Here is a 23,857-nt window from a genome sequence, read left to right as displayed (position 1 = left end):
GCCATCAACCACCACCCTCTGTCTTCTTTCAGCTAGCCAATTTCTGATCCAAAGCTCTAAATCACCTTCAACCCCATACTTCCGTATTTTCTGCAATAGCCTACCGTGGGGAATCTTATCAAACGCCTTACTGAAATCCATATAGACCACATCCACTGCTTTACCCTCATCCACCTGTTTGGTCACCTTCTCGAAAAACTCAATAAGGTTTGTGAGGCACGACCTACCCTTCACAAAACCGTGCTGACTATTGCTAATGAACTTATTCTTTTCAAGATGATTATAAATCCTGTCTCTTATAACCTTTTCCAACATTTTACCCACAACCGAAGTAAGGCTCACAGGTCTATAATTACCAGGGCTGTCTCTACTCCCCTTCTTGAACAAGGGGACAACATTTGCTATCCTCCAGTCTTCCGGCACTGTTCCTGTCGACAATGACGACATAAAGATCAAGGACAAAGGCTCTGCAATCTCCTCCCTAGCTTCCCAGAGAATCCTAGGATAAATCCCATCTGGCCCAGGGGACTTATCTATTTTCACACTTTCCAAAATTGCTAACACCTCCTCCTTGTGAACCTCAATCCCATCTAGCCTAGTAGCCTGAATCTCAGTATTCTCCTCGACAACATTTTCTTTCTCTACTGTAAATACTGACGCAAAATATTCATTTAACGCTTCCCCTATCTCCTCTGATTCCACACACAACTTCCCACTACTATCCTTGATTGGCCCTAATCTAACTCTAGTCATTCTTTTATTCCTGATATACCTATAGAAAGCCTTAGGGTTTTCCCTGATCCTATCCACCAATGACTTCTCATGTCCTCTCCTTGCTCTTCTTAGCTCTCCCTTTAGATCCTTCCTGGCTAGCTTGTAACTCTCAAGCGCCCTAACTGAGCCTTCACGTCTCATCCTAACATAAGCCTTCTTCTTCCTCTTGACAAGCGCTTCAACGTCTTTAGTAAACCACGGCTCCCTCGCTCGACAACTTCCTCCCTGCCTGACAGGTACATACTTATCAAGGACACGCAGTAGCTGCTCCTTGAATAAGCTCCACATTTCGATTGTTCCCATCCCCTGCAGTTTCCTTCCCCATCCTACGCATCCTAAATCTTGCCTAATCGCATCATAATTTCCTTTCCCCCAGCTATAATTCTTGCCCTGCTGTATATACCTGTCCCTGCCCGTCGCTAAGGTAAACCTAACCGAATTGTGATCACTATCACCAAAGTGCTCACCTACATCTAAATCTAACACCTGGCCGGGTTCATTACCCAGTACCAAATCCAATGTGGCATCGCCCCGGTTGGCCTGTCTACATACTGTGTCAGCAAACCCTCCTGCACACACTGGACAAAAACTGACCCATCTAAAGTACTCGAACTATAGTATTTCCAGTCAATATTTGGAAAGTTAAAGTTCCCATAACAACTACCCTGTTACTCTCGCCCCTGTCGAGAATCATCTTCGCTATCCTTTCCTCTCCATCTCTGGAACTATTCGGAGGTCTATAAAAGACTCCCAACAGGGTGACCTCACCTCTCCTGTTTCTAACCTCGGCCCATACTACCTCAGTAGGCGAGTCCTCAAACGTCCTTTCTGTCGCTGTAATACTCTCCTTGATTAACAATGCCACACCCCCCCCCTCTTTTACCATCTTCTCTGTTCTTACTGAAACATCTAAATCCCGGAACCTGCAACATCCATTCCTGCCCCTGCTCTACCCATGTCTCCGAAATGGCCACTACATCGAGATCCCAGGTACCAACCCATGCTGCAAGCTCACCCACCTTATTCCGGATGCTCCTGGCGTTGAAGTAGACACACTTTAAACCAGGTTCTTGCTTGCCAGTGCCCTCTTGCGTCCTTGTAACCTTATCCCTGACCTCACTACTCACAACATCCTGTACACTGGCACTACAATTTAGATTCCCATTCCCCTGCTGAATTAGTTTAAACCCCCCCAAAGAGCACTAGCAAATCTCCCCACCCCCCCCCCCCCCCCCCAGGATATTGGTACCCCTCTGGTTCAGGTGAAGACCATCCTGTTTGTAGAGGTCCCACCTACCCCAGAAAGAACCCCAATTATCCAGGAAACCAAACCCCTCCCTCCTACACCATCCCTGCAGCCATGTGTTCAACTCCTCTCTCTCCCTATTCCTCGCTTCGCTATCACGTGGCACGGGCAACAACCCAGAGATAACAACTCTGTTTGTTCTCGCTCTAAGCTTCCACCCTAGCTCCCTGAATTTCTGTCTTAAATCCCCATCTCTCTTCCTACCTATGTCGTTGGTGCCTATGTGGACCACGACTTGGGGCTGCTCCCCCTCCCCCTTAAGGATCCCAAAAACACAATCCGAGACATCACGAACCCTGGCACCTGGGAGGCAACACACCAACCGTGAGTCTCTCTCGTTCCCACAGAACCTCCTATCTGTTCCCCTAACTATGGAGTCCCCAATGACTAATGCTCTGCTCCTCTTCCCCCTTCCCTTCTGAGCAACAGGGACAGACTCTGTGCCAGAAACCTGTACCCCATTGCTTACCCCTGGTAAGTCGTCCCCCGCAACAGTATCCAAAACGGTATACCTGTTGTTGAGGGAAACGGCCACAGGGGATCCCTGCACTGCCTGCTGGTTCCCTCTCCTTCCCCTGACGGTAACCCATCTACCTACTTCTTTTACCTGAGGTGTGACTACCTCCCCATAACTCCTCTCAATAACCCCCTCCGCCTCCCGAATGATCCGAAGTTCATCCAGCTCCAGTTCCCTAACGCGATTCTCGAGGAGCTGGAGTTGGGTGCACTTCCCGCAGATGCAGTCAGCAGGGACACTCTTGGCGACCCTTACCTCCCACATTCTGCAGGAGGAACATACAACTGCCTTAACTTCCATTCCCACCATTCTAAATTCTCAACAAATCCAACTGAAATTGACTTCCCAGCTGCAAGTCCGCTCCCGCACTTCCGCTATTGTCAAAGCTGCTGCCACCAAAACTAAAAGCGATACTTGCCTTTATTAGCCAAGGCATAGAATAGAAGAGCAGGGAGGTTATGATGGAGCTGCATAAAATGCTAGTTAGGCCACAGATGGAGTACTGTGTACAGTTCTGGTTACCACACCATAGGGAGGATGTGATTGCACTGGAGAGGGTGCAAAGGAGATTCACCAGGATGTTACCTGGGCTGGAGCATTTCAGCTGTGAAGAGAAGACTGAAAAGGCTAGGGTTGTTTTCCGTAGAGCAGAGAAGGCTGAGGGGGGGACATGATTGAGGTGTACTAGATTATGAGGGGCATTGATAGGGTAGATGGGAAGAAACTTTTTCCCTTAGCAGAGGGGTCAAGAACCAGGGGGCATAGATTTAGGGTAAGGGGTAGGAGGTTTAGAGGGGATTTGAGGAAAAGATTTTTCACCCAGCGGGTGGTTGGAATCTGGAACGCACCACCTGAAGAGGTGGTGGAGGCAGGAACCCTCACAACACTTAAGAAGTATTTAGGTGAGCACTTGAAACGCCATAGCATACAAGGCTACGGGCCAAGTGCAGGAATATGGGATTAGAATAGTTGAGTGCTGGATGGCCGGCACAGACACGATGGGCCGAAGGGCCTGTTTCTGTGCTGTAAAACTCTGACTCTGTGATGTCCTGGGAATGAGATGATTGACCTCCAACAAACACAACCATCTTTCGTTGTGCTCGGTATGACTCCAACCAGTGGAGAGTTTTCTCTCTGATTTCCGTTGACTCCAGTTTTGCTAGGCTCCTTGATGCCAAACTCAGACAAATGCTGCCTTGATGTCAAGGGCAGTCACTCTCACCTGTCTATTATTAAGGAAGTCTCTATAATGCCCTGAGAAAAGCACAGTATGATTAGAACAAGTCAACATGGTTTTTTTTTCATTCATGGGATGTGGGTGTCGCTGGCCAGGCCAGCATTTATTGCCCATCCCTAATTGGCCTTGAGAAGGTGGTGGTGAGCTGCCTTCTTGAACTGCTGCAGTCCATGTGGGGTAGGTATACCCACAGTGCTGTTAGAAAGGGAGTTCCAGGATTTTGACACAGCGACAGGGCAGGAACGGCGATATAGTTCCAAGTCAGGATGGTGCGTGACTTGGAGGGGATCTTGCAGGTGGTGGTGTTCCCATGTATTTGCTGCCCTTGTCCTTCTAGTTGGTAGAGGTCGCGGGTTTGGAAGGTGCTGTCTAAGGAGCCTTGGTGCATTGCTGCAGTGCATCTTGTAGATGGTACACACTGCTGCCACTGTGCGTTGGTGGTGGAGGGAGTGAATGTTTGTAGATGGGGTGCCAATCAAGCGGGCTGCTTTGTCTTGGATGGTGTCGAGCTTCTTGAGTGTTGGAGCTGCACCCATCCAGGCAAGTGGAGAGTATTCCATCACACTCCTAACTTGTGCCTTGTAGATGGTGGACAGGCTTTGGGGAGTCAGGAGGTGAGTTACTCGCCTCAGGATTCCTAGCCTCTGACCTGCTCTTGTAGCCACGGTATTTATATGGCTACTCCAGTTCAGTTTCTGGTCAATGGTAGCCCCTGGGATGTTGATAGTGGGGGATTCAGCGATGGTAATGCTGTTGAATGTCAAGGGGAGATGGTTAGATTCTCTCTTGTTGCCTGGCACTTATGTGGCGCGAATGTTACTTGCCACTTATCAGCTCATGCCTGGATATTTTCCAGGTCTTGCTGCATTTGTCCACGGACTGCTTCAGTATCTGAGGAGTCCCGAATGGTGCTGAACATTGTGCAATCATCCGCGAACAACCCTACTTCTGACCTTATGATTGAAGGAAGGTCATTGAAGCAGCTGAAGATGGTTGAGCCTAGGACACTACCCTGAGGAACTCATGCAGTGATGTCTTGGAGTTCAGATGATTGACCTCCAACAACCACAACCATCTTCCTTTGCGCTAGGTATGACTCCAGCCAGCGGAGGGTTTTCCCCCGATTCCCATTGACCTCAGTTTTGCTAGGGCTCCTTGATGACATACTCGATCAAATGCTGCCTTGATGTCAAGGGCAGTCACTCTCACCTCACCTCTTCAGTTCAGCCCTTTTGTCCATGTTTGAACCAAGGCTGTGATGAGGTCAGGAGCTGAGTGGCCCTGGCGGAACCCAAACTGAGCAGGTTATTGCTAAGCAAGTGCAACTTGATGACATCTTCCATCACTTTACTGATGATTGAGAGTAGGCTGATGGGGCGGTAATTGGTCGGGTTGGACTTGTCCTGTTTTTTGTGTACAGGACATACCTGGGCAATTTTCCACATTGCAGGGTAGATGCCAGTGTTGTAGCTGTACTGGAACAGCTTGGCTAGGGGCGCGGCAAGTTCTGGAGCACAGGTCTTCATTACTATTGCCGGAATATTGTCAGGGCCCATAGCTTTTGCAGTATCCAGTGCCTTCAGTCGTTTCTTGATATCGCGCGGAGTGAATCGAATTGGCTGAAGTCCGGCATCTGTGATGCTGGGGACTTCAGGAGGAGGCCGAGATGGGTCATCAACTTGACACTTCTGGCTGAAGATTGTTGCAAATGCTTCAGCCTTATCTTTCGCACTGATGTGCTGGGCTCCCCCATCATTGAGGATGGGGATATTTGTGGAGCCACCTCCTCTAGTTAGTTGTTTAATTGTCCACCACCTTTCATGACTGGATGTGGCAGGACTGCAGAGCTTAGATCTGATCCGTTGGTTATGGGATCGCTTAGCTCTGTCTATCGCATGCTGCTTATGCAGTTTGGCACGCAGATAGTCCTGTGTTGTCGCTTCACCAGGTTGACACCTCATTTTGAGGTATGCCTGGTGCTGCTCCTGGCATGCCCTCCTGCACTCTTCATTGAACCAGGGTTGGTCTCCTGGCTTGATGATAATGGTAGAGTGGGGGATATGCCGGGCCATGAGGTTACATATTGTGGTTGAGTACAATTCTGCTGCTGCTGATGGCCCACAGCGCCTCATGGATGCCCAGTTTTGCATTGCTGGATCTGTTCGAAATCTATCCCATTTAGCACGGTGATAGTGACACATAACACGATGGACGGTATCCTCAATGTGAAGGCGGGACTTGGTCTCCACAAGGACTGTGCAGTGGTCACTCCTACCAATACAGTTATGGACAGAAGCATCTGCAGCAGGCAGATTGATGAGGACGAGGTCAAGTATGTTTTTCCCTCGTGTTGGTTTCCCCACCACCTGCCGCAGACCCAGTCTAGCAGCTATGTCCTTTAGGACTCTGCCAACTAGTAGTAGTGCTACTGAGCCACTCTTGATGATGGACATTGAAGTCCCCCACCCAGAGTACATTTTGTGCCCTTGCCACCCTCAGTGCTTCCTCCAAGTGGTGTTCAACATGGTGGAGTACTGAGTCATCAGCTGAGGGTGGTAATCAGTAGGAGGTTACCTTGGACATGTTTGACTTCATGGGGTCCGGAGTCATTGTTGAGGACTCCCAGGGCAACTCCCTCCCTACTGTATACCACTGTGCCTCCACCTCTGCTGGGTCTCTTCTGCCGGTGGGACAGGACATATTGATTGCAGTGTCTGGGACATTGTCTGTAAAGTATGATTCCGTGAGTGTGACTGTGTCAGGCTGTTGATTGTATAGTCTGTGGTACAGCTCTCCCAACTTTGGCACAAGCCCAGATGTTAGTAAGGAGGACTTTGCAGGGTCGACAGGGCTGGGTTTGCCGTTGTCGTTTCCGGTGCCTAGGTCAATGCCGGGTGGTCCATCCAATTTCATTCCTCTTTATTGACTTTGTTGCGGTTAGATACAACTGAGTGGCTTACTAGGCCATTTCAGAGGGCATGTAAGAGTTAACCACATTGCTGTGGGTCTGGAGTCACATGTAGGCCAGACCAGGTAAGGACAGCAGATTTCCTTCCCTAAAGGACATTAGTGAACCAGATGGGTTTTTACAACAATCGACAATGGTTTCATGGCCATCATTAGACTAGCTTTTAATTCCAGATTTATTAATTGAATTCAAATTCCACCTTCTGCTGTGGTGGGATTTGAACTCATGTCCGCAGAGCAATACCCTGGGTCTCTGGGTTACTAGTCCAGTGACAATACCACTATGCCATCGCCTCCCCTTCCCTTTTCTTAAGGTAAATCCTGTTTGTCAAATTTATTAGACTTTTTTTGAGGAGGTAACTCATAGGATAGTTAAAGGAGAGCTGGTAGATGTAGTTTACCTGGATTTTCAAAAGGCATTCAATAAGGTTCCACACAAAAGGTTAATAGACAAAATAAGGGCTCATGGAGTTTTGGGGTAATATCTTGGCATGGATAGAGGATTAGCTAACAGACAGGAAGCAAACAGGGTATTTTCAAGTTGGCAGACAGTGAATAGTGGAGTGCCACAATGATCATTGCTGGAGCCTCAGCTATTTACATTGTATATTAATGATTTAGATGAAGAGACAGAGAGCACTGTATCTAAGTTTGCTGATGATCCAAAGCTCGGTGGAATATTTTTTTAAAAGGTGTGAAACTTGTGAGATGTTGATGTTCAGGGAGACTTGGGAGAAAGTTTGCATGCAGATCCAGCAAGGAATTAGGAAGGCAAATGGCATGTTGGCCTTTATTCCAAGGGGTTTGGAGTACAGGAATAAAGAAGTCTTGCTGCAGTTGTACAGGGTTTTGGTGAGACCACATCTGCAGTACTGTGTTTCCACATTTAAGAAAGGATACACTTGCATTGGTGCAACAAAGGTTCACTAAATTGGTCACTGGGACGAGGGGGTTGTCCTGTGATGAGAGGCTGAGCAAATTGGGTCTATGCTTTCTCCAATTTAGAAGAATGAGAGGCAATCTCATTGAAACATACAAGATTCTGAAGGAACTGGATAGGGTAAGCACTGAGAGATTGTTTCCGCTGGTTGGGGAATCTGAAACATCGGGGTACAGTCTCAGGATAAGGGGCCGATCATTTAGGACTGAGATGAGGAGAAATTACTTCACCCAAATGGTTGTGAATCTTTGGAATTCTCTAGCTCAGAGGGTTCTGGATGCTTCTTCATTGAACACATTTAAGGCTGGGAAAGACAGATTTTTAGTGTCTCAGGGAATCAGTGGATATGGCGAGTGGGCAGACAGGTGGGGTTGATGCCTAAGATCAGCCATGATCATATTGAATGGTGGACCGGGCTCGACGGACCATATGGTCTAATCCTGCTCCTATTTCATGTGTTCTTGTCTTGGAGCATCAATCAAGAACCACAATACTGAGAGAATGCTGCACCACCTAAGTTGCTGTTCTTCATTTGAGACAGTTAATTGAGATCCAGTTCAAATAGACGTTGAAAATCCCATGATACTATTTCAATAAAAGCAAGCAGCAACCCAGCCAGTGTTCATTCTTCAACCAATGCCACAAAACATCCATACAATTGGTGGCTTATCTAGTGGTAGTGGTTGCTGTAATTCAAAAGTATTTGATTGCATGTGATATCCTTTGAGACATTAGTTCTCAGGATGTGGGTATCCCTGATGAGGCATTATTATTGCCTATCCCTAAATTAGCCTCATGGGCATTGAGTCAACCAAATCATGTGAGTCTGGAGTCACAGGCCAGGCCAGAAATGGCAGCCTCCCTTCCCTGAAGGAGAATAGTGGACCAGTTCAGGTCAAATATTTGGAAAATAAACTTGAGGATGATGCAGCGAAGCCTTATCCAGGAGTTCACTATTTAAACATTTGTTCCCAGTGCCACGTACTAGTGAGCGTAGGAATAGGAGGATTGATCGATTGAAATTGTGGCTGGAGAACTGGTGTAAGAGGGAGGGAATCAGATTTCTGACGCATTGGGACCGGTTCCGGGGCAGGTACACAGACAAGTTGGACGGGCTATACCTTTACAGGACCGGAACTAATATACTCGCAGGGAGACTTGCTCGTGCTGTTGGGGAGGGTTTAAATTAGCTTGTCAGGGGGAACCTGAGGGGTAGCTCAAATTGGGAGGAGGTAAAGCTGGTAACAGGATGTAGAAAAGTAGCAAGTGACATTAGAAGGCAGGCGAAACAAAGGCGAGAATCAACTTTGCTTAGAATGCTGAATAATGTCAAGAAGACGAGGTTAGGGGTACTCTACCTGAATGCACACAGCATTCGCAACAAGGTAGAGGATTTCAAGACCCGAATAGAGGTAAATGGGTATGATCTAATTGCCATAATGGAAACGTGGCTATAGGGTGACCAAGACGGGGAACTGAATATTCAAGGATATTTGACATTTAGGAAGGGCAGTCAAAAAGGAAAAGGAGGTGGTGTTGCACTGATAATAAGGGATGGGATCAGTACACTAGTGAGGGAGGATCTCAGATCGGAAGAACAGAATGTGGAATCTGTTCGGATGGAGTGAAAAAACAGCAAGTGGCAGCAAACATTGGTAAGAGTTGTTTATAGGCCACCAGTCTTGGCAGTGTGGGCCATGGTATTAATCAGCAGATTAGAGAAGCATGTGGCATGAGTAATGCAGTAATCATGGGTGACTCCAGTCTACATATAGTCTGGGTAAACTGAATGTTACAACAATGGAAGGGGGGCAAAGTGTCTAGGGGGTCTCTTGCTGTCTTCACCTGGTCTTATTGTAACAGGGTTTAATTTTAAACACACTGCTTTGAGCTTCCCTTTTTGTTGAATCCATGTTCACATTTTCCAATTATCAGGAAAATATCTGAGCACAAATAGGCTTTCTTTGGTTTAAAGCAGAAAGATTAAATTTATTAAACCTTAAACTTAACTCTAATACGGTTCACGCCTGCAGATATACGACGTGTTCATGCTAGCATGCACATGCGATATAAACATGCAAGATAGGGACAGAATAGAGTAGAAGAGATAAGTAGAACAGTTTGAGGCAATATCTTGTTACTGTTTCTCAAACTCGCTGTAGTCCTTGACTGAAGTTATATTCTTGCGTTTCGTTGAGGCCCAGGAATCATCTTAACACTTTGTTCACGTGGCAAACCTTTCTCTCTTTGTGTTTCACGTATCTTCAATGGTTTCAGTTCCCTGAGAGATAGATAGGCAGCCAGGAGGTGTTCTTAGTTCCAGGAGAACACATGGTGTTCTGCCTCAAAACCCTTTGTCTGGGAGTTCAAATTCAGAAAGCTCCCAGGGTGCTCAGCAGGTTAGTCATGTGACTAGTTCCTTATATGGAACAGTCTCTTCACATCCCTTGTTGGAGGCTCAAATTTCTCTGCCCCAGCTAGATAGCCATGTGACTAAAACTAGTCCGACCTCTTCTGTGTATTCCCCCATTGTTTCAACATTGCAACCATGGAAATGTCTTTTCAGTCAGAGACTGCAATTTTTAAAGTTTTAATGTTCATGTGGCAAAATAATGTGTGTCTCAGTCTTGGCTGGTGGGGGTTTGCCTGACACTAATACTATGGAGGATGAGTTTCTGGAGTCTGTTGGGGATGGCTTTCTCGAGCAGTATGTTGAGGAACCGACTAGAGAACAGGCTATTTTAGTTCTAGTTTTATGTAATGAGAAAGGGCTAATTAATAATCTTGTTGCAAAAGGGGGATGAGTGGCCATAATATGATAGACATTTAAAGAAATATTACATAGTTTACAGCAACTTCCTTCAAGGCACAAAAACCCCAAAAGTAAAGGCATACGTTTGGCTGAGACAAATGTGGGTCCATTACAGACAGTCAGGATAATTGATAATGGGGAGAGAGAAATGGCAGAGAAGCTAAATGATTACTTTGTGTCTGTCTTCACTGTGGAAGATACAAGAAACCTCCCAGAATTAGAGATCTAGGGATTGGGGGAATGAGGAATTGAAGGAAATTAGTATTAGTAAGAAGGTTGTATTGGAGAAATTAATGGGGCTGAAGGTTAATAAGTCCTCAGGACCTGATATTCTACATCCCAGAGTGATGATCATCTTCCGAAATTCTATAGATTCTGGAGCAGTTCTTGCAGATTGGAAGGTAGCAAATGCCACCCCACTATTTAAGAAGGGAGGGAGAGAGGAAACAGGGAATTACAGACCTGTTAGCCTTACATCGGTCGTTGGGAAAATATTAGAATCTGTTCTAAAGGATGTGATAACTGGACATTTGGATAACAGTGATCTGATTGGGCATAGTCAACATGGATTTAGTGATACAGCACTGAAACAGGCCCTTCGGCCCACCGAGTCTGTGCCGACCATTAACCACCCATTTATACTAATCCTACACTAATCCCATATTCCTACCACATCCTCATATGTTCCTATATTCCCCTACCACCTACCTATACTAGGGTCAATTTGTAATGGCCAATTTACCTATCAACCTGCAAGTCTTTGGCTTGTGGGAGGAAACCGGAGCACCCGGAGGAAACCCACGCAGACACAGGGAGAACTTGCAAACTCCACACAGGCAGTACCCAGAATTGAACCCGGGTCGCTGGAGCTGTGAGGCTGCGGTGCTAACCACTGTGCCACCCTGTGCCACTGTGAATGGGAAATTATGTTTGATGAACCTGTTGAGAGCTTTTTGAGGATGTTGCTTACAGAATTGATAAATGAGTTGGTGGACGTGATATACTTGGATTTTCAGAAGGCTTTTGATAAAGTCCCCCACAGGAGGTGTTTTAGCAAAATTAAAGCACATGGAATAGGAGGTAATATACCGGCATGCATGAAGGCTTGGTTAACAGGCAGAAAGCAGAGAGTAGGAATAAGCGGGTCATTCTTTGATTGGCAGGCCGTGACTAGTGGGGTACCGCAAGGTTCAGTGCTTGGGCCCCAGCTGTACACAATATATATCAATGATTTGGATGTGGAGACCAAATGTAGTATTTTCAAGTTCGGGGATGACACAAAACTGGGTGGGAATGCGTGTTGTGAGGAAGATGCAAAGTGGCTTCAAGGGGATTTGGACAGACTTGGTGAGTGGGCAAGAATGTTGCAGATGGAATATAATGTGGAAAAATGTGAGGTTATCCACTTTGGTAGGGGGAACAGATATGCAGAGTATTTCTTAAATGGTAAGAGATTAGAACATGTAGATGTACAAAGGGTCAAAGGGACCTAGGTGTCCTTGTCAATAAGTCACTGAAAGCTAACATGCAGGTGCAGCAAGCAATTAGGAAGGCTAATGGTATGTTGGCCTTCATCACAAGAGGATTTGAGTACAGGAATAGTGAAGTCTTGCTTTAATTGTATAGAACCTTGTTTAGACCGCACCTGGAGTAGTGTGTGCAGTTTTGGTCCCCTTACCTTAGAAAGGACGACTGAGATACAGAGAAAGTATACTGAGATACAGACTACTAGGCTAGATGGGATTGAGGTTCACAAGGAGGAGGTGTTAGCAATTTTGGGAAGTGTGAAAATAGATAAGTCCCCTGGGCCAGATGGGATTTATCCTAGGATTCTCTGGGAAGCCAGGGAGGAGATTGCAGAGCCTTTGTCCTTGATTTTTATGTCGTCATTGTTGACAGGAATAGTACCGGAAGACTGGAGGATAGCAAATGTTGTCCCCTTGTTCAAGAAGGGGAGTGGAGACAGCCCTGGTAATTATAGACCTGTGAGCCTTACTTCGGTTGTGGGTAAAATGTTGGAAAAGGTTATAAGAGATAGGATTTATAATCATCTTGAAAAGAATAAGTTCATTAGAGATAGTCAGCACGGTTTTGTGAAGGGTAGGTCGTGCCTCACAAACCTTATTGAGTTTGTTGACAAGGTGACCAAACAGGTGGGTGAGGGTAAAGCCATGGATGTGGTCTATATGGATTTCAGTAAGGCGTTTGATAAGGTTCCCCACGGTAGGCTATTGCAGAAAATACAGAAGTATGGGATTGAAGGTGAATTAGTGCTTTGGATCAGAAATTGGCTAGCTGAAAGAAGGTGGTGGTTGATGGCAAATGTTCATCCTGGAGTTTAGTTACCAGTGGTGTACCACAAGGATCTGTTTTGGGGCCACTGCTGTTTGTCATTTTTATAAATGACCTGGATGAGGGTGTAGAAGGGTGGGTTAGTAAATTTGCGGATGACACGAAGGTCGGTGGAGTTGTGGATAGTGCCGAAGGATGTTGTAGGTTACAGAGGGACATAGATAGGCTGCAGAGCTGGGCTGAGAGATGGCAAATGGAGTTTAATGCGGAAAAGTGTGAGGTGATTCACTTCGGAAGGAGTAACAGGATTGCAGAATACTGGGCTAATGGAAAAATTCTTGGTAGTGTAGATGAGCAGAGTGATCTTGGTGTCCAGGTACATTAATCCCTGAAAGTTGCCACCCAGGTTAATAGAGCTGTTAAGAAGGCATATGGTGTGTTAGCTTTTATTAGTAGGGGGATCAAGTTTAGGAGCCACGAGGTCATGCTGCAGCTGTACAGAACTCTGGTGCGGCCGCACCTGGAGTATTGCGTGCAGTTCTGGTCACCGCATTATAGGAAGGATGTGGAAGCTTTGGAAAAGGTGCAGAGGAGATTTACTAGGACGTTGCCTGGTATGGAGGGAAGGTCTTACGAGGAATGGCTGAGGGACTTGAGGTTGTTTTCGTCAGAGAGAAGGAGGAGAAGAGGTGACTTAATAGAGACATATAAGATAATCAGAGGGTTGGACAGGGTGGATAGTGATAGCCTTTTTCCTCGGATGGTGATGGCAAGCACGAGGGGACATAGCTTTAAGTTGAGGGGTGATAGATATAGGACAGATGTCAGAGGTAGTTTCTTTACACAGAGAGTAGTAGGGGCGTGGAACGCCTTGCCTGCAACAGTAGTAGACTCGCCAACTTTAAGGGCATTTAAGTGGTCATTGGATAGACATATGGATGAAAATGGAATAGTGTAGGTCAGATGGTCGGCGCAACATCGAGGGCTGAAGGGCCTGTACTGCGCTGTAATGTTCTATGTTCTCTGAAAGGATATTATTGCCATAGAGGGAGTGCAACAAAGGTTCACCAGACTTGTTCCCGGGATGGCGGCACTGTCCTGTGAAGAGAGATTGGGGAATCTGGGCCTGTATTTGCTAGAGTTTCGAAGAATGAGAGGTGATTTCATTGAAACCGATAAAATACTTAAAGGGATAGACGGTTGATGCAGCGCAGATGTTTCCCCTGGTTGGGGAGTCTAGAACCAGGGGACACAATTTCAAAATAAGGGGGAAGCCACTTAGGACAGAGATGAGGAGAAATTACTTTACGAAGAACAAACAAATAACAGTACAGCACAGGAACAGGCCATTCGGCCCTCCAAGCCTGCGCTGATCAGGATGCCTGTCTCAACTAAAACCTTCTGCACTTCCGGGGTCCGTATCCCTCTATTCCCATCCTATTCATGTATTTGTCAAGGTGCCTCTTAAACATCGCTATCGTACCTGCTTCCACCACCTCCCCCAGCAGCAAGTTCCAGGTACTCACCACTCTCTGTGTAAAAAAAAACTTGCCTTGCACATCCCCTCTAAACTTTGCCCCTTGCACCTTCAACCTATATCCCCAAGTAACTGACTCTTCCACTCTGGGAAAAAGCTTCTGACTATCCACTCTGTCCATGCCGCTCATAACCTTGTAAACCTCTATCATGTCGCCCCTCCACCTCCATCGTTCCAGTGAAAGCAATCCGAGTTTATCCAACCTCTCCTCATAGCTAATACCCTCCAGAGGGTTTACTCAGAGGGTTGTGAATCTTTGGAATTCTCTATCCCAGAGGGCTGTGGAAGCTCAGTCATTGAGTATGTTTAAAGCAGCGATTGACAGATTTCCAAATACAAATGACTTGGGGGCATATGGGGATAGTGTGGGGAAAAAGGCATTGAAGTGGATGATCAGCCATGATGATATTGAATGGCGGTGCAGGCTCGATGAGTTGGATGGCCTACTCTTGCTCCTATGTTCCTATGGTTGGACCTAGGACACTACCCTGAGGATCTCCTGCAGTGATGTCGTGGGACTGAGATGATTGACCTCCAGCAACCACAACCATCTTCCTTTGTGCTCTGTATGACTCTAACCAGTGGAGAGTTTTCCACCTGATTCCCATTGACTCCAGTTTTGCTAGGGTCTCCTTGATGCCATACTTGGTCAAATGCTGTTTTGATGTCAAGGGCAGTCACTCACCTCACCTCACCTCTTGAATTCAGCTCTTTTGTCCATGTTTGGATCAAGGCTGCAATGAGTTCAGTGCTGAGTGGCCCTGGTGGAACTCAAACCGAACGTCACTGAGCAGAATATTGCTTTGTAAAGGCTGCATTGATAGCACTGTCGATGACTCCTTCCATCACTTTAATGATGATTGAGAGTAGACGTATGGGGAATTTGTCCTGCTTGTTTGCGTATGGGACATTCTTGGGCAATTTTCCACATTGTCGGGTGCATGCCAGTCTTGTAGCTGTACTGGAACAGCTTGGCAGGGGCACAGCCAGTTCTGGAGCAGAAGTCTTCAGTACTATTGCTGGAATGTTGTCAGGACCCATCGTCTTTGCAGTATTCTGTGCCTTCAGTTGATTCTTGATATCATGTGGAGTGAATCAAATTGGCTGAATACTGGCATCTGTGATGCAGGGAACCTCAGGAGGAGGCCGAGATGGATCATTCACTTGGCACTTCTGGCTGAAGATCGTTGCAAATGCTGCAGCCTTGTCTTTTGCACTGATGTGCTGGGCTCCCTCATCATTGAGGATAGGGATATTTGTGGAGCCTCCTCCTCCAGTTAGCTTTTTAATTGTTCACTGCCATTCATGACTGGGTGTGGCAGGACTGCAGAGCTGAGATCTTATCTGTTGTTTGGCATGCACATAGTCCTATGTTGTAGCTTCACAAGGCTGACACCTGATTTTTAAGTATGTCGGTGCTGCTCCTGGCATGCCTTCCTGCGCTCTTTAATGAACCTGTATGTTGTCAAAATCCTTAATAATCTAAAAAGCCTCAAGCAGAACTCCACTCAGACTGTATTTGTCCAGTTTTCCAAACCTTATAGGACCCTCTTATGGCCCTAGTTTTACAGTGAATAGTCTGAGCGATGCAGCTCAGGACCCTGATTTTTTCCAAAAATATATATTATTCATAAAAATTTGTAAAAAATGCATTACAAAGCAGTTGAAAATAGTTCAAATCTGACATTTCGGAAAGTACAATAGTGATCAGATTCCTTTGATACAGAACATGATTGCCTCACAACTCTTGCCATTCAATCTTATATGCAATGTATATTTACATTACACAGCAAAAACATATTTTGGTGCATACAACCTGAGGAGTTTTACACAGGTTCCAGCCCCTCGGTATACTATGGTGGGAGGACCTTAGTCAGTTGTCTTTCCCCATTTAGCCTTTGCAGCGGCTGCCCCAAGCTTTACTGCATCCAGGACCCTGTTTGTTTGGCTACAACTGCCTGACAGCTTGAATCTTTAGGGAGCAATCAGTAACCTCTTCAAAGAAAGAACAAAGAACAGTACAGCACAGGAACAGGTCATTCGGCCCTCCAAGTCTGCGCCGATCTTGATGCCTGTCTAAGCTAAAACCTTCTGCACTTACGGGGTCCATATCCCTCTATTCCCATCCTATTCATGTATTTGTCAAGATGCCTCTTAAATGTCGCTATCGTACCTGCTTCCTCCACCTCCCCCAGCAGCAAGTTCCAGGCACTCACCACCCTCTGTGTAAAAAAAACTTGCCTCGCACATCCCCTCTAAACTTTGCCCCTCGCACCTTAAACCTCTGTCCCCTAGTAACTGACTCTTCCACCCTGGGAAAAAGCTTCTGACTATCCACTCTGTCCATGCCACTTGTAACTTTGTAAACCTCTATCAGGTCGCCCCTCCACCTCCATCGTTCCAGTGAAAACAATCTGAGTTTATCCAACCTCTCTTCATAGCTAATACCCTCCAGACCAGGCAACATCCTGGTAAACCTCTTCTGTACCCTCTCCAAATCCTCCACATCCTTCTGGTAGTGTGGCGACCAGAATTGTACGCAATATTCCAAGTGTGGCCTAACTAAGGTTCTGTACAGCTGCAGTACACTTGCCAATTTTTATACTCTATGCCCCGACTGATGAAGGCAAGCATGCCGTATGCTGCCTTGACTACCTTGTCCACCTGCGTTGCCACTTTCTGTGATCTGTGGACCTGTACGCCCAGATATCTCTGCCTGTCAATACTTCAAAGGGTTCTGCCATTCTGCCATTTACTGTATACTTCCCACCTGTATTAGACCTTCCAAAATGCATTATCTCACATTTGTCCAGATTAAACTCCATCTGCCATTTCTCCAACCGATCTATATCCTGCTGTATCCTCTGACAATCCTCATCACTATCCGCAACTCCACCAACCTTTGTGTCGTCCGCAAACTTACTAATCAGACCAGCTATATTTTCCTCCAAATCATTTATATATACTACAAACAGCAATGGTCCCAGCACTGATCCCTGCGGAACACCACTAGTCACAGCCCTCCATTCAGAAAAGCACCCTTCCACTGCTACCCTCTGTCTTCTATGACTGAGCCAGTTCTGTATCCATCTTGCCAGCTCACCTCTGATCCCGTGTGACTTCGTCTTTTGTACTAGTCTGCCATGAGGGCCCTTTTCAAAGTGTCTGTCTCTTCCAGTCACCGTCAATATGCTGTACTTTACCTAAATACTGCATATCTAGGTATATAATTGTATTTGACTACTTTCAAGCACATTTCCAATCTTGGATCCTTTTCCTGTGTCTCTCCCAAATGCTGGTTTCATCTGTGTTCTTAAGGTCCTGATTGCTGCACAATGTTGTATCATCCACAAATTGTATAACTGCTATCTCCAACAGACATAACAAACAGAAGGTGGAGCCCAGCACATATCCCTGGGCATCCCACAGTATTCAGGCCCTGTTGGGAAAGGCCACAATTTAAAGCATCCTTTACCTATGCTCTTTTAGTTAATTTGTGATCCATCTTTCAACGTTTCCTTTGACACCTACTGAAAATCATTTGTGTTTGTCTTGCAAGAATTTCACCATCTAAAGCAAAATAGGTGTTGATCTTACTGGATCTCCCGGTTTAGTGCCTGCACCACTGCTTCTGGACACTACCAAGTCCGACGTGGATGTTCAGTGTCCTGGGACTGTTGCCTGTCTCACCCACTTTTTAGTTTTAGTTTTTTAGTTTTAGAGATACAGCACTGAAACAGGCCCTTCGGCCCACTGAGTCTCTGCCGACCATCTACCACCCATTTATACTAATCCTACACTAATCCCATATTCCTGCCACATCCCCACCTGTCCCTATATTTCCCTACCACCTACCTATACTAGGGGCAATTTATAATGGCCAATTTACCTATCAACCTGCAAGTCTTTTGGCTGTGGGAGGAAACCGGAGCACCCGGAGAAAACCCACGCAGACACAGGGAGAACTTGCAAACTCCACACAGGCAGTACCCAGAATTTTATAAATCAGTCTCGAGCTTTTCTTCTCCTGTCCTACCATCACCCCCATTTTGGTTCCTCAGTTCTCTGTCCAGTTTTCTCTATTGTTTTAAACCATTTCTCCCCCAGAAACCTGAGAGCGAGAGGACTCCTGACTGCCCTCTCTTCCCTTCCTCTTACAGTCTTCAAGCTTTTAAAACCTAGATCAGTTCATGCTTTACCTTGCCTTCTCTTTTATTCATCTGAACCTTGCTGATGTCCTGCCCTTTGGCTTTGGCACTTCACCTTGGTTTCTCGATTATTAAAAATTGAACAGAGATATATATGTACAGTCCTGTGCCATGGTTACACAGGCTGGCTCAACACACCAGCCAGACTATTCTACGTTGTAATTTGTTTTTAAACTTTGATAATAAAACTGTGTCCTGGAAATTACTTTAACAGAATGATAAGAATGACTGGTTGGATGAGCTTCATGTTGTGATCCATATTCCACTGGAGAAGTTTGTGTCGATGGTTCATGCTTATAAACAGGTAAAATTACATATTAATTTATCAATTTCTCTGGCACCTGGAATGGCTAAACCCAGGCCCTCAAATACTTTCCATCGTTAAATTGCTGGTAGTTTTCTAGCATTTACATTTACTTTTAATGTTTCGAATCAGTTTCTTAGTAATTTCTTCCTTAGCTCCTGAAATCAGCTGTTTGTCTCATTTAAAATCATTCCCTGTTGCATTTGGTCATTTTCTGCCAGTTCCACATGCAATTCCCAGATAACAGGAATGGCACCAGGTTTCCAGTGAGAATACAAGATCTCTGGTTTGATTCCTGCTCTGTAGCGAGACAGCTGATATCAGGTGCCCCTGAGGCTAAGAACGTAGAAATAAAAAATCAGCCCTGCTTGTCACTCATATCCAGTGACTCCTGGTAAAGAACACATGTGAGAACCGAGTGAAGATTGGATTAGGCTGTGATGTCCTGTGTAGTTGAGCAGCCCATTGACACTTTGTCTCGGCTCACGCCTGAAGAATGGCTACTTGGGTGGAATATCTGTAGCTGGCCAGCGCTGGTGGAGCTATCCCTTAGCCTGAGTCAGCACCTTCAGGTAAGGTGAGAAAAGCCTGCTCCTCACCTCCTGCCCGGCCTGGTCACAGTTGACCTCTTGCAGCAACAGCGAGTTCAGGTTTTAGTCCTTCTTAGGGAGGGAGAATATCTAACCTGTACTCACTCCTTTCTTTAATGTAACTAAGATCACATGCAAAACTTTCCGAGCAAAATGGAAAGAATTACTCAATGCAATCTCCAAAACACTAATACAAGTCCTGCAGTCTGATGTAATAAAAGTAGAACTTGATAGGAATGAAATAGCAATCCCATCATACATTATAGGCAACGCTACTGACTTCTGCTTTCAGGCAGAATTGTAGAATATGTACCATAAAACACTGTTAAAATTCCTAGGATCCCATGTCATGAAACATGACTTATGATCCTTGTTGAAACTCGAATAGCCTGGTGGTGAAGGATAGAGCAGTGGAGCCCAGGCTTTGTACGCGTCTTTCAGATGAGAGGTTAAATCAAGGCCCGGTCTGCCCTCTCGGGTAGATGTAAAAGATCCGTGGCATTACTTGGCAGACGAGCTGGGGAGTTCTTCCCAGTGTCCTGGTCAATATTTATCCCTTAATCTAAATCACAAAAACACGTTATTTGATGATTATCACATTTTGTGGGAGCTTGCTGTATTAAAATTGGTGGTCACATTTCCTACATTACACAAGCGACTAAGTTCTTCATTGTAATGTGCTTTGGGCCATCCTGTGCATTACAAGTCATCATCATTGTCTTCATAAACTTTATTCTACGGAGATGCACATTGCATATCGTGCACTTCCAACCAACAACCACACTTTCAGCCTGCTATAAACACATATATATTGTATAATACAAAAATATATATATATATTATGGGCGGCACAGTGGCGCAGTGGTTAGCACCGCAGCCTCACAGCTCCAGCGACCAGGGTTCAATTCTGGGTACTGCCTGTGTGGAGTTTGCAAGTTCTCCCTGTGGCTGCGTGGGTTTCCTCCGGGTGCTCCGGTTTCCTCCCACAGCCAAAAGACTTGCAGGTTGATCGGTAAATTGGCCATTATAAATTGCTCCTAGTATAGGTAGGTGGTAGGGGAATTGAGGGACAGGTGAGGATGTGGTAGGAATATGGGATTAGTGTAGGATTAGTCTAAATGGGTGTTAATGGTCAGCACAGACTCGGTGGGCCGAAGGGCTTGTTTCAGTGCTGTATCTCTAAATCTAAATCAAAAATATATATATATATTGTGTGTGTGTGTGTGTGTGTGTATGTTTGCAAAGGTGACTTCTCAATTAATATCATCACCTGAGCACAATTAAATGCCCAGTCCTGATTATGACAACTCGATGAATTCGCACCCTCCCTAGAAGGTCAAAATCCTCCTTGTTTCTTTTCTTTCCACTCAGGAACTGCAAGGTGCAGCTACTGAAGACCAGACGACATTACAAAGTTTTACCCTCAATATTCTTCACAAAAGTGCTGGGAAAGTTCCGTGTTTGGTTGTGGTGGAATTGGAAAAGTACTTCATGTGAGAACTGTACTGAATCTTTTATTGAAGTGCTAGTTTGGGTCCTGTTTATCTTACTGCCCTAAAGCAACTGCTGTCTGCTGCAGTTCAGTGCATCTGCTGAAACTCATGAAAATGGTTATATTTGTGAGGAGTATTTCTGAAGTCCGTGTGGCAAGTGGGGATTGAAGTACAATAGAAAGTTACCCAGTTTAAAAATAACGATGCTTACCCTGAGGCTGAGCCAGGATCAGCTCCCTCTTGCTGGCTCTTTGCCAGTGTCTGATGTCAAAAGCAACCCACACATGCAAACTCTGCATGCTCCTCTGCACTCAAACACAGCAACTGTGGTAAATCCAAAATGCTTGCAGAAGTGTGCACTTGTGGCACTGCCAGTAGCTGGGGTCAGTCCCCAGGGCTGTTCACAGTCCCAGGCACTAACGCATTCATTACCTTGTACATTGAGTTTAATAGAGGTGTTGTAATCCAGTAGCAATTGCAGTAGAAAGGGGTAAGTTAGAAAAGGTAGAGAACCCCAGAAATGACCTGTACTGTCCTCTGTATAAATATATAATACAACATTGCACCTCAGAGGCTCAGTTCGACCAATTACTTTGTAACATCATACGCATTGGAAGATCTTGGCTGATTTCAGTTCGACCAGCAACTGGGACCTGACTGTCTGTCTCAGCGCCCTGGGGTAGGAAGAAGTAAGCCTGCTGTGATTACTACTAGAAACGCTATGAGCCCTGACAGCATCCCGGAAATAATACTGAAGACCTGTGCTGCAGAGCTTGCCACGCCCCTCGCCAAGCTGTTCCAGTATAGCTAAAACACTGGCACCTACCCGACAATGTGGAAAATTGCCCAGGTATGTCCTGTGCGCAAAAAGCAGGACAAATCCGACCCGATCAATTCCCACCCTATCAGTCTACTCCCCGTCATCAGCATGGTGATGGAAGGAGTCATCGACAGTGCTATCAAGTGGCACTTGCTCAGCAATAACCTGTTCAGTGACGCTCAGTTTGGGTCCGCCATGGCCGTTCAGCTCCTGACCTCATTACAGCCTTGGTTCAAACATTGACAAAAGAGCTGCACTCCAGAGCTGAGGTGACAGTGATCGCCCTTGACATCAAGGCAGCATTTGACCGAGTATGGCATCAAGAAGCCCTAGCAAAACTGGAGTCAATAGGAATTGGGGGGAAAACTCTCTGGCTGGAGTCATACCTAGCACAAAGGAAGATGGTTGTGGTTGTTGGAGGTCATTCATCTCAGTCCCAGGACATCACTGCAGGAGTTCCTCGGGAGTGTCCTAGACCCAAACTATCTTCAGCTGCTTCATCAATGACATTCCCTCTATCATAAGGTCACAAGTGGGGATGTTTGCTGATGATTGCACATTGTTCAGCACCATTCGTGACTCCTCAGATAATGAAGCAGTCCATGTAGAAATGCAGCAAGACCCGGACAATATCCAGACTTGGGCTGATAAGTGGCAAGTAACATTCGCACCACACAAGTGCCAGGCAATGACCATCTCAAATAAGAGAGAATCTAATCATCTCCTCTTGACGATCGCTGAATTCCCCACTATCCACATCCTGTGGGTTACCATTGACCAGAAACTGAACTGGACCAGCCACATAAATAGTGTCGTTACTAGAGCAGGTCAGAGGCTAGGAAGTCTGCGGCGAGTAACTCACCTCCTGACCCCCCCAAAGCCTGTCCACCATCTAAAAGGCACAAGTCAAGAGTGCAGGTTTCCCTCCAAGTCACACACCATCCTGACTTGGAACTATATCGCCATTCACTCCACTTGCCTGGATGGGTGCAGCTCCAACAACACTCAGGAAGCTTGACACCATCCAGGATAAAACAGCTTGCTTCATCGGCACTCCATCCACCACTTTCAACATTCCCTCCCTCCACCACCAACGCACAGTGGCGGCAGTATGTACCATCTACAAGATGCACTGCAGCAATGCACCAAGGCTTCTTCGACAGCATCTTCCAAACCAGTGACCTCTTCCACCTAGAAGGACAAGGGCAGAAAATGCATGGGAACACCACCACCTGCAAGTTTCCCTCCAAGTCACACACCATCCTGACTTGGAACTATATCACCATTCACTGTCACTGGGTCAAAATCCTGCAACTCCCTTCCTCACAGCATTGTTGGTGTACCTACCCCACATGGACTGCAGTGGTTCAAGAAGGCAGCTCACCACCACATTCTCAAGGGCAATTAAGGATAGGCAATAAATGTTGGCATATGCAGTGATGCCCACATCCCCCAAATGAATAAAACAAAAGCTATCCAGTGACCCCTGCTGGAAACTATGTCTCTGGAAGCTGGGTGAGGATACTATAGATTCAGCTGTGATGTTGTCTTTCATCGAAGAGTTTGCTGAATGCTAGGGATGCACATTAAGATTCGGATGAGATACAGGAGGGTTGCTAGTCAGCATCCTCAGGAGCGATGGAAAGTAAAAAAAAAAAGTCCTTTTGTGTTCTTTTTTGTTTCTATAGGCCACAGAAGAAGCACAAGTCACAAAAGGAGCACCAGCCAAAAACACCCAGTGAAGAACAAGTCAAATGGAGAAAGACAAAAGGCTGTGATCAGCATGTGCCTCTGATATCACGAGTGGATGTAGAATTAGTGAGTTTTCACTGGCTTCAGGGCAATAGTGCTGCTTTGTTTTCACAAAGTATCCGTGTAATAGCTCAGTGGAGGATATATCATCAGGAAGTAAAAGACTGTGGTTGTTGGAAAACTGAAAGAAAACCTGAAAATTCTGGCCACGATCAGTAGATCAGGCAACATCTGTGACGAACACAGGGGAGTTAATGCTAGGCATGGTCTGTTCATCCTGAACTTTAAACTGTCTGTTATCCCTGCAC

The 23,857-nt window shown here is 45.9% G+C and overlaps 1 protein-coding gene across 5 annotated transcripts in view; it reads left to right on the top strand.

Annotated features, from left to right (window-relative positions):
• The window catches only part of LOC137384161 (crossover junction endonuclease EME1-like), a 77,914-nt gene that overhangs the window by 38,430 nt on the left and 15,627 nt on the right, over positions 1-23,857 (top strand). For all 5 annotated transcript variants that reach the window (XM_068057762.1, XM_068057761.1, XM_068057763.1 and 2 more), the window contains 3 exons: positions 18,805-18,894; positions 20,856-20,977; positions 23,486-23,615. In XM_068057762.1, the coding sequence (XP_067913863.1) occupies positions 18,805-18,894; positions 20,856-20,977; positions 23,486-23,615 (342 nt within the window). The remainder of the gene's footprint in view (positions 1-18,804; positions 18,895-20,855; positions 20,978-23,485; positions 23,616-23,857) is intronic.

The sequence above is a fragment of the Heterodontus francisci genome, chromosome 26, assembly GCF_036365525.1.
Source record: "Heterodontus francisci isolate sHetFra1 chromosome 26, sHetFra1.hap1, whole genome shotgun sequence".
Classification (NCBI taxonomy): Eukaryota; Metazoa; Chordata; class Chondrichthyes; order Heterodontiformes; family Heterodontidae; genus Heterodontus; species Heterodontus francisci.
This window is presented reverse-complemented; position numbering and strand designations above follow the sequence as displayed.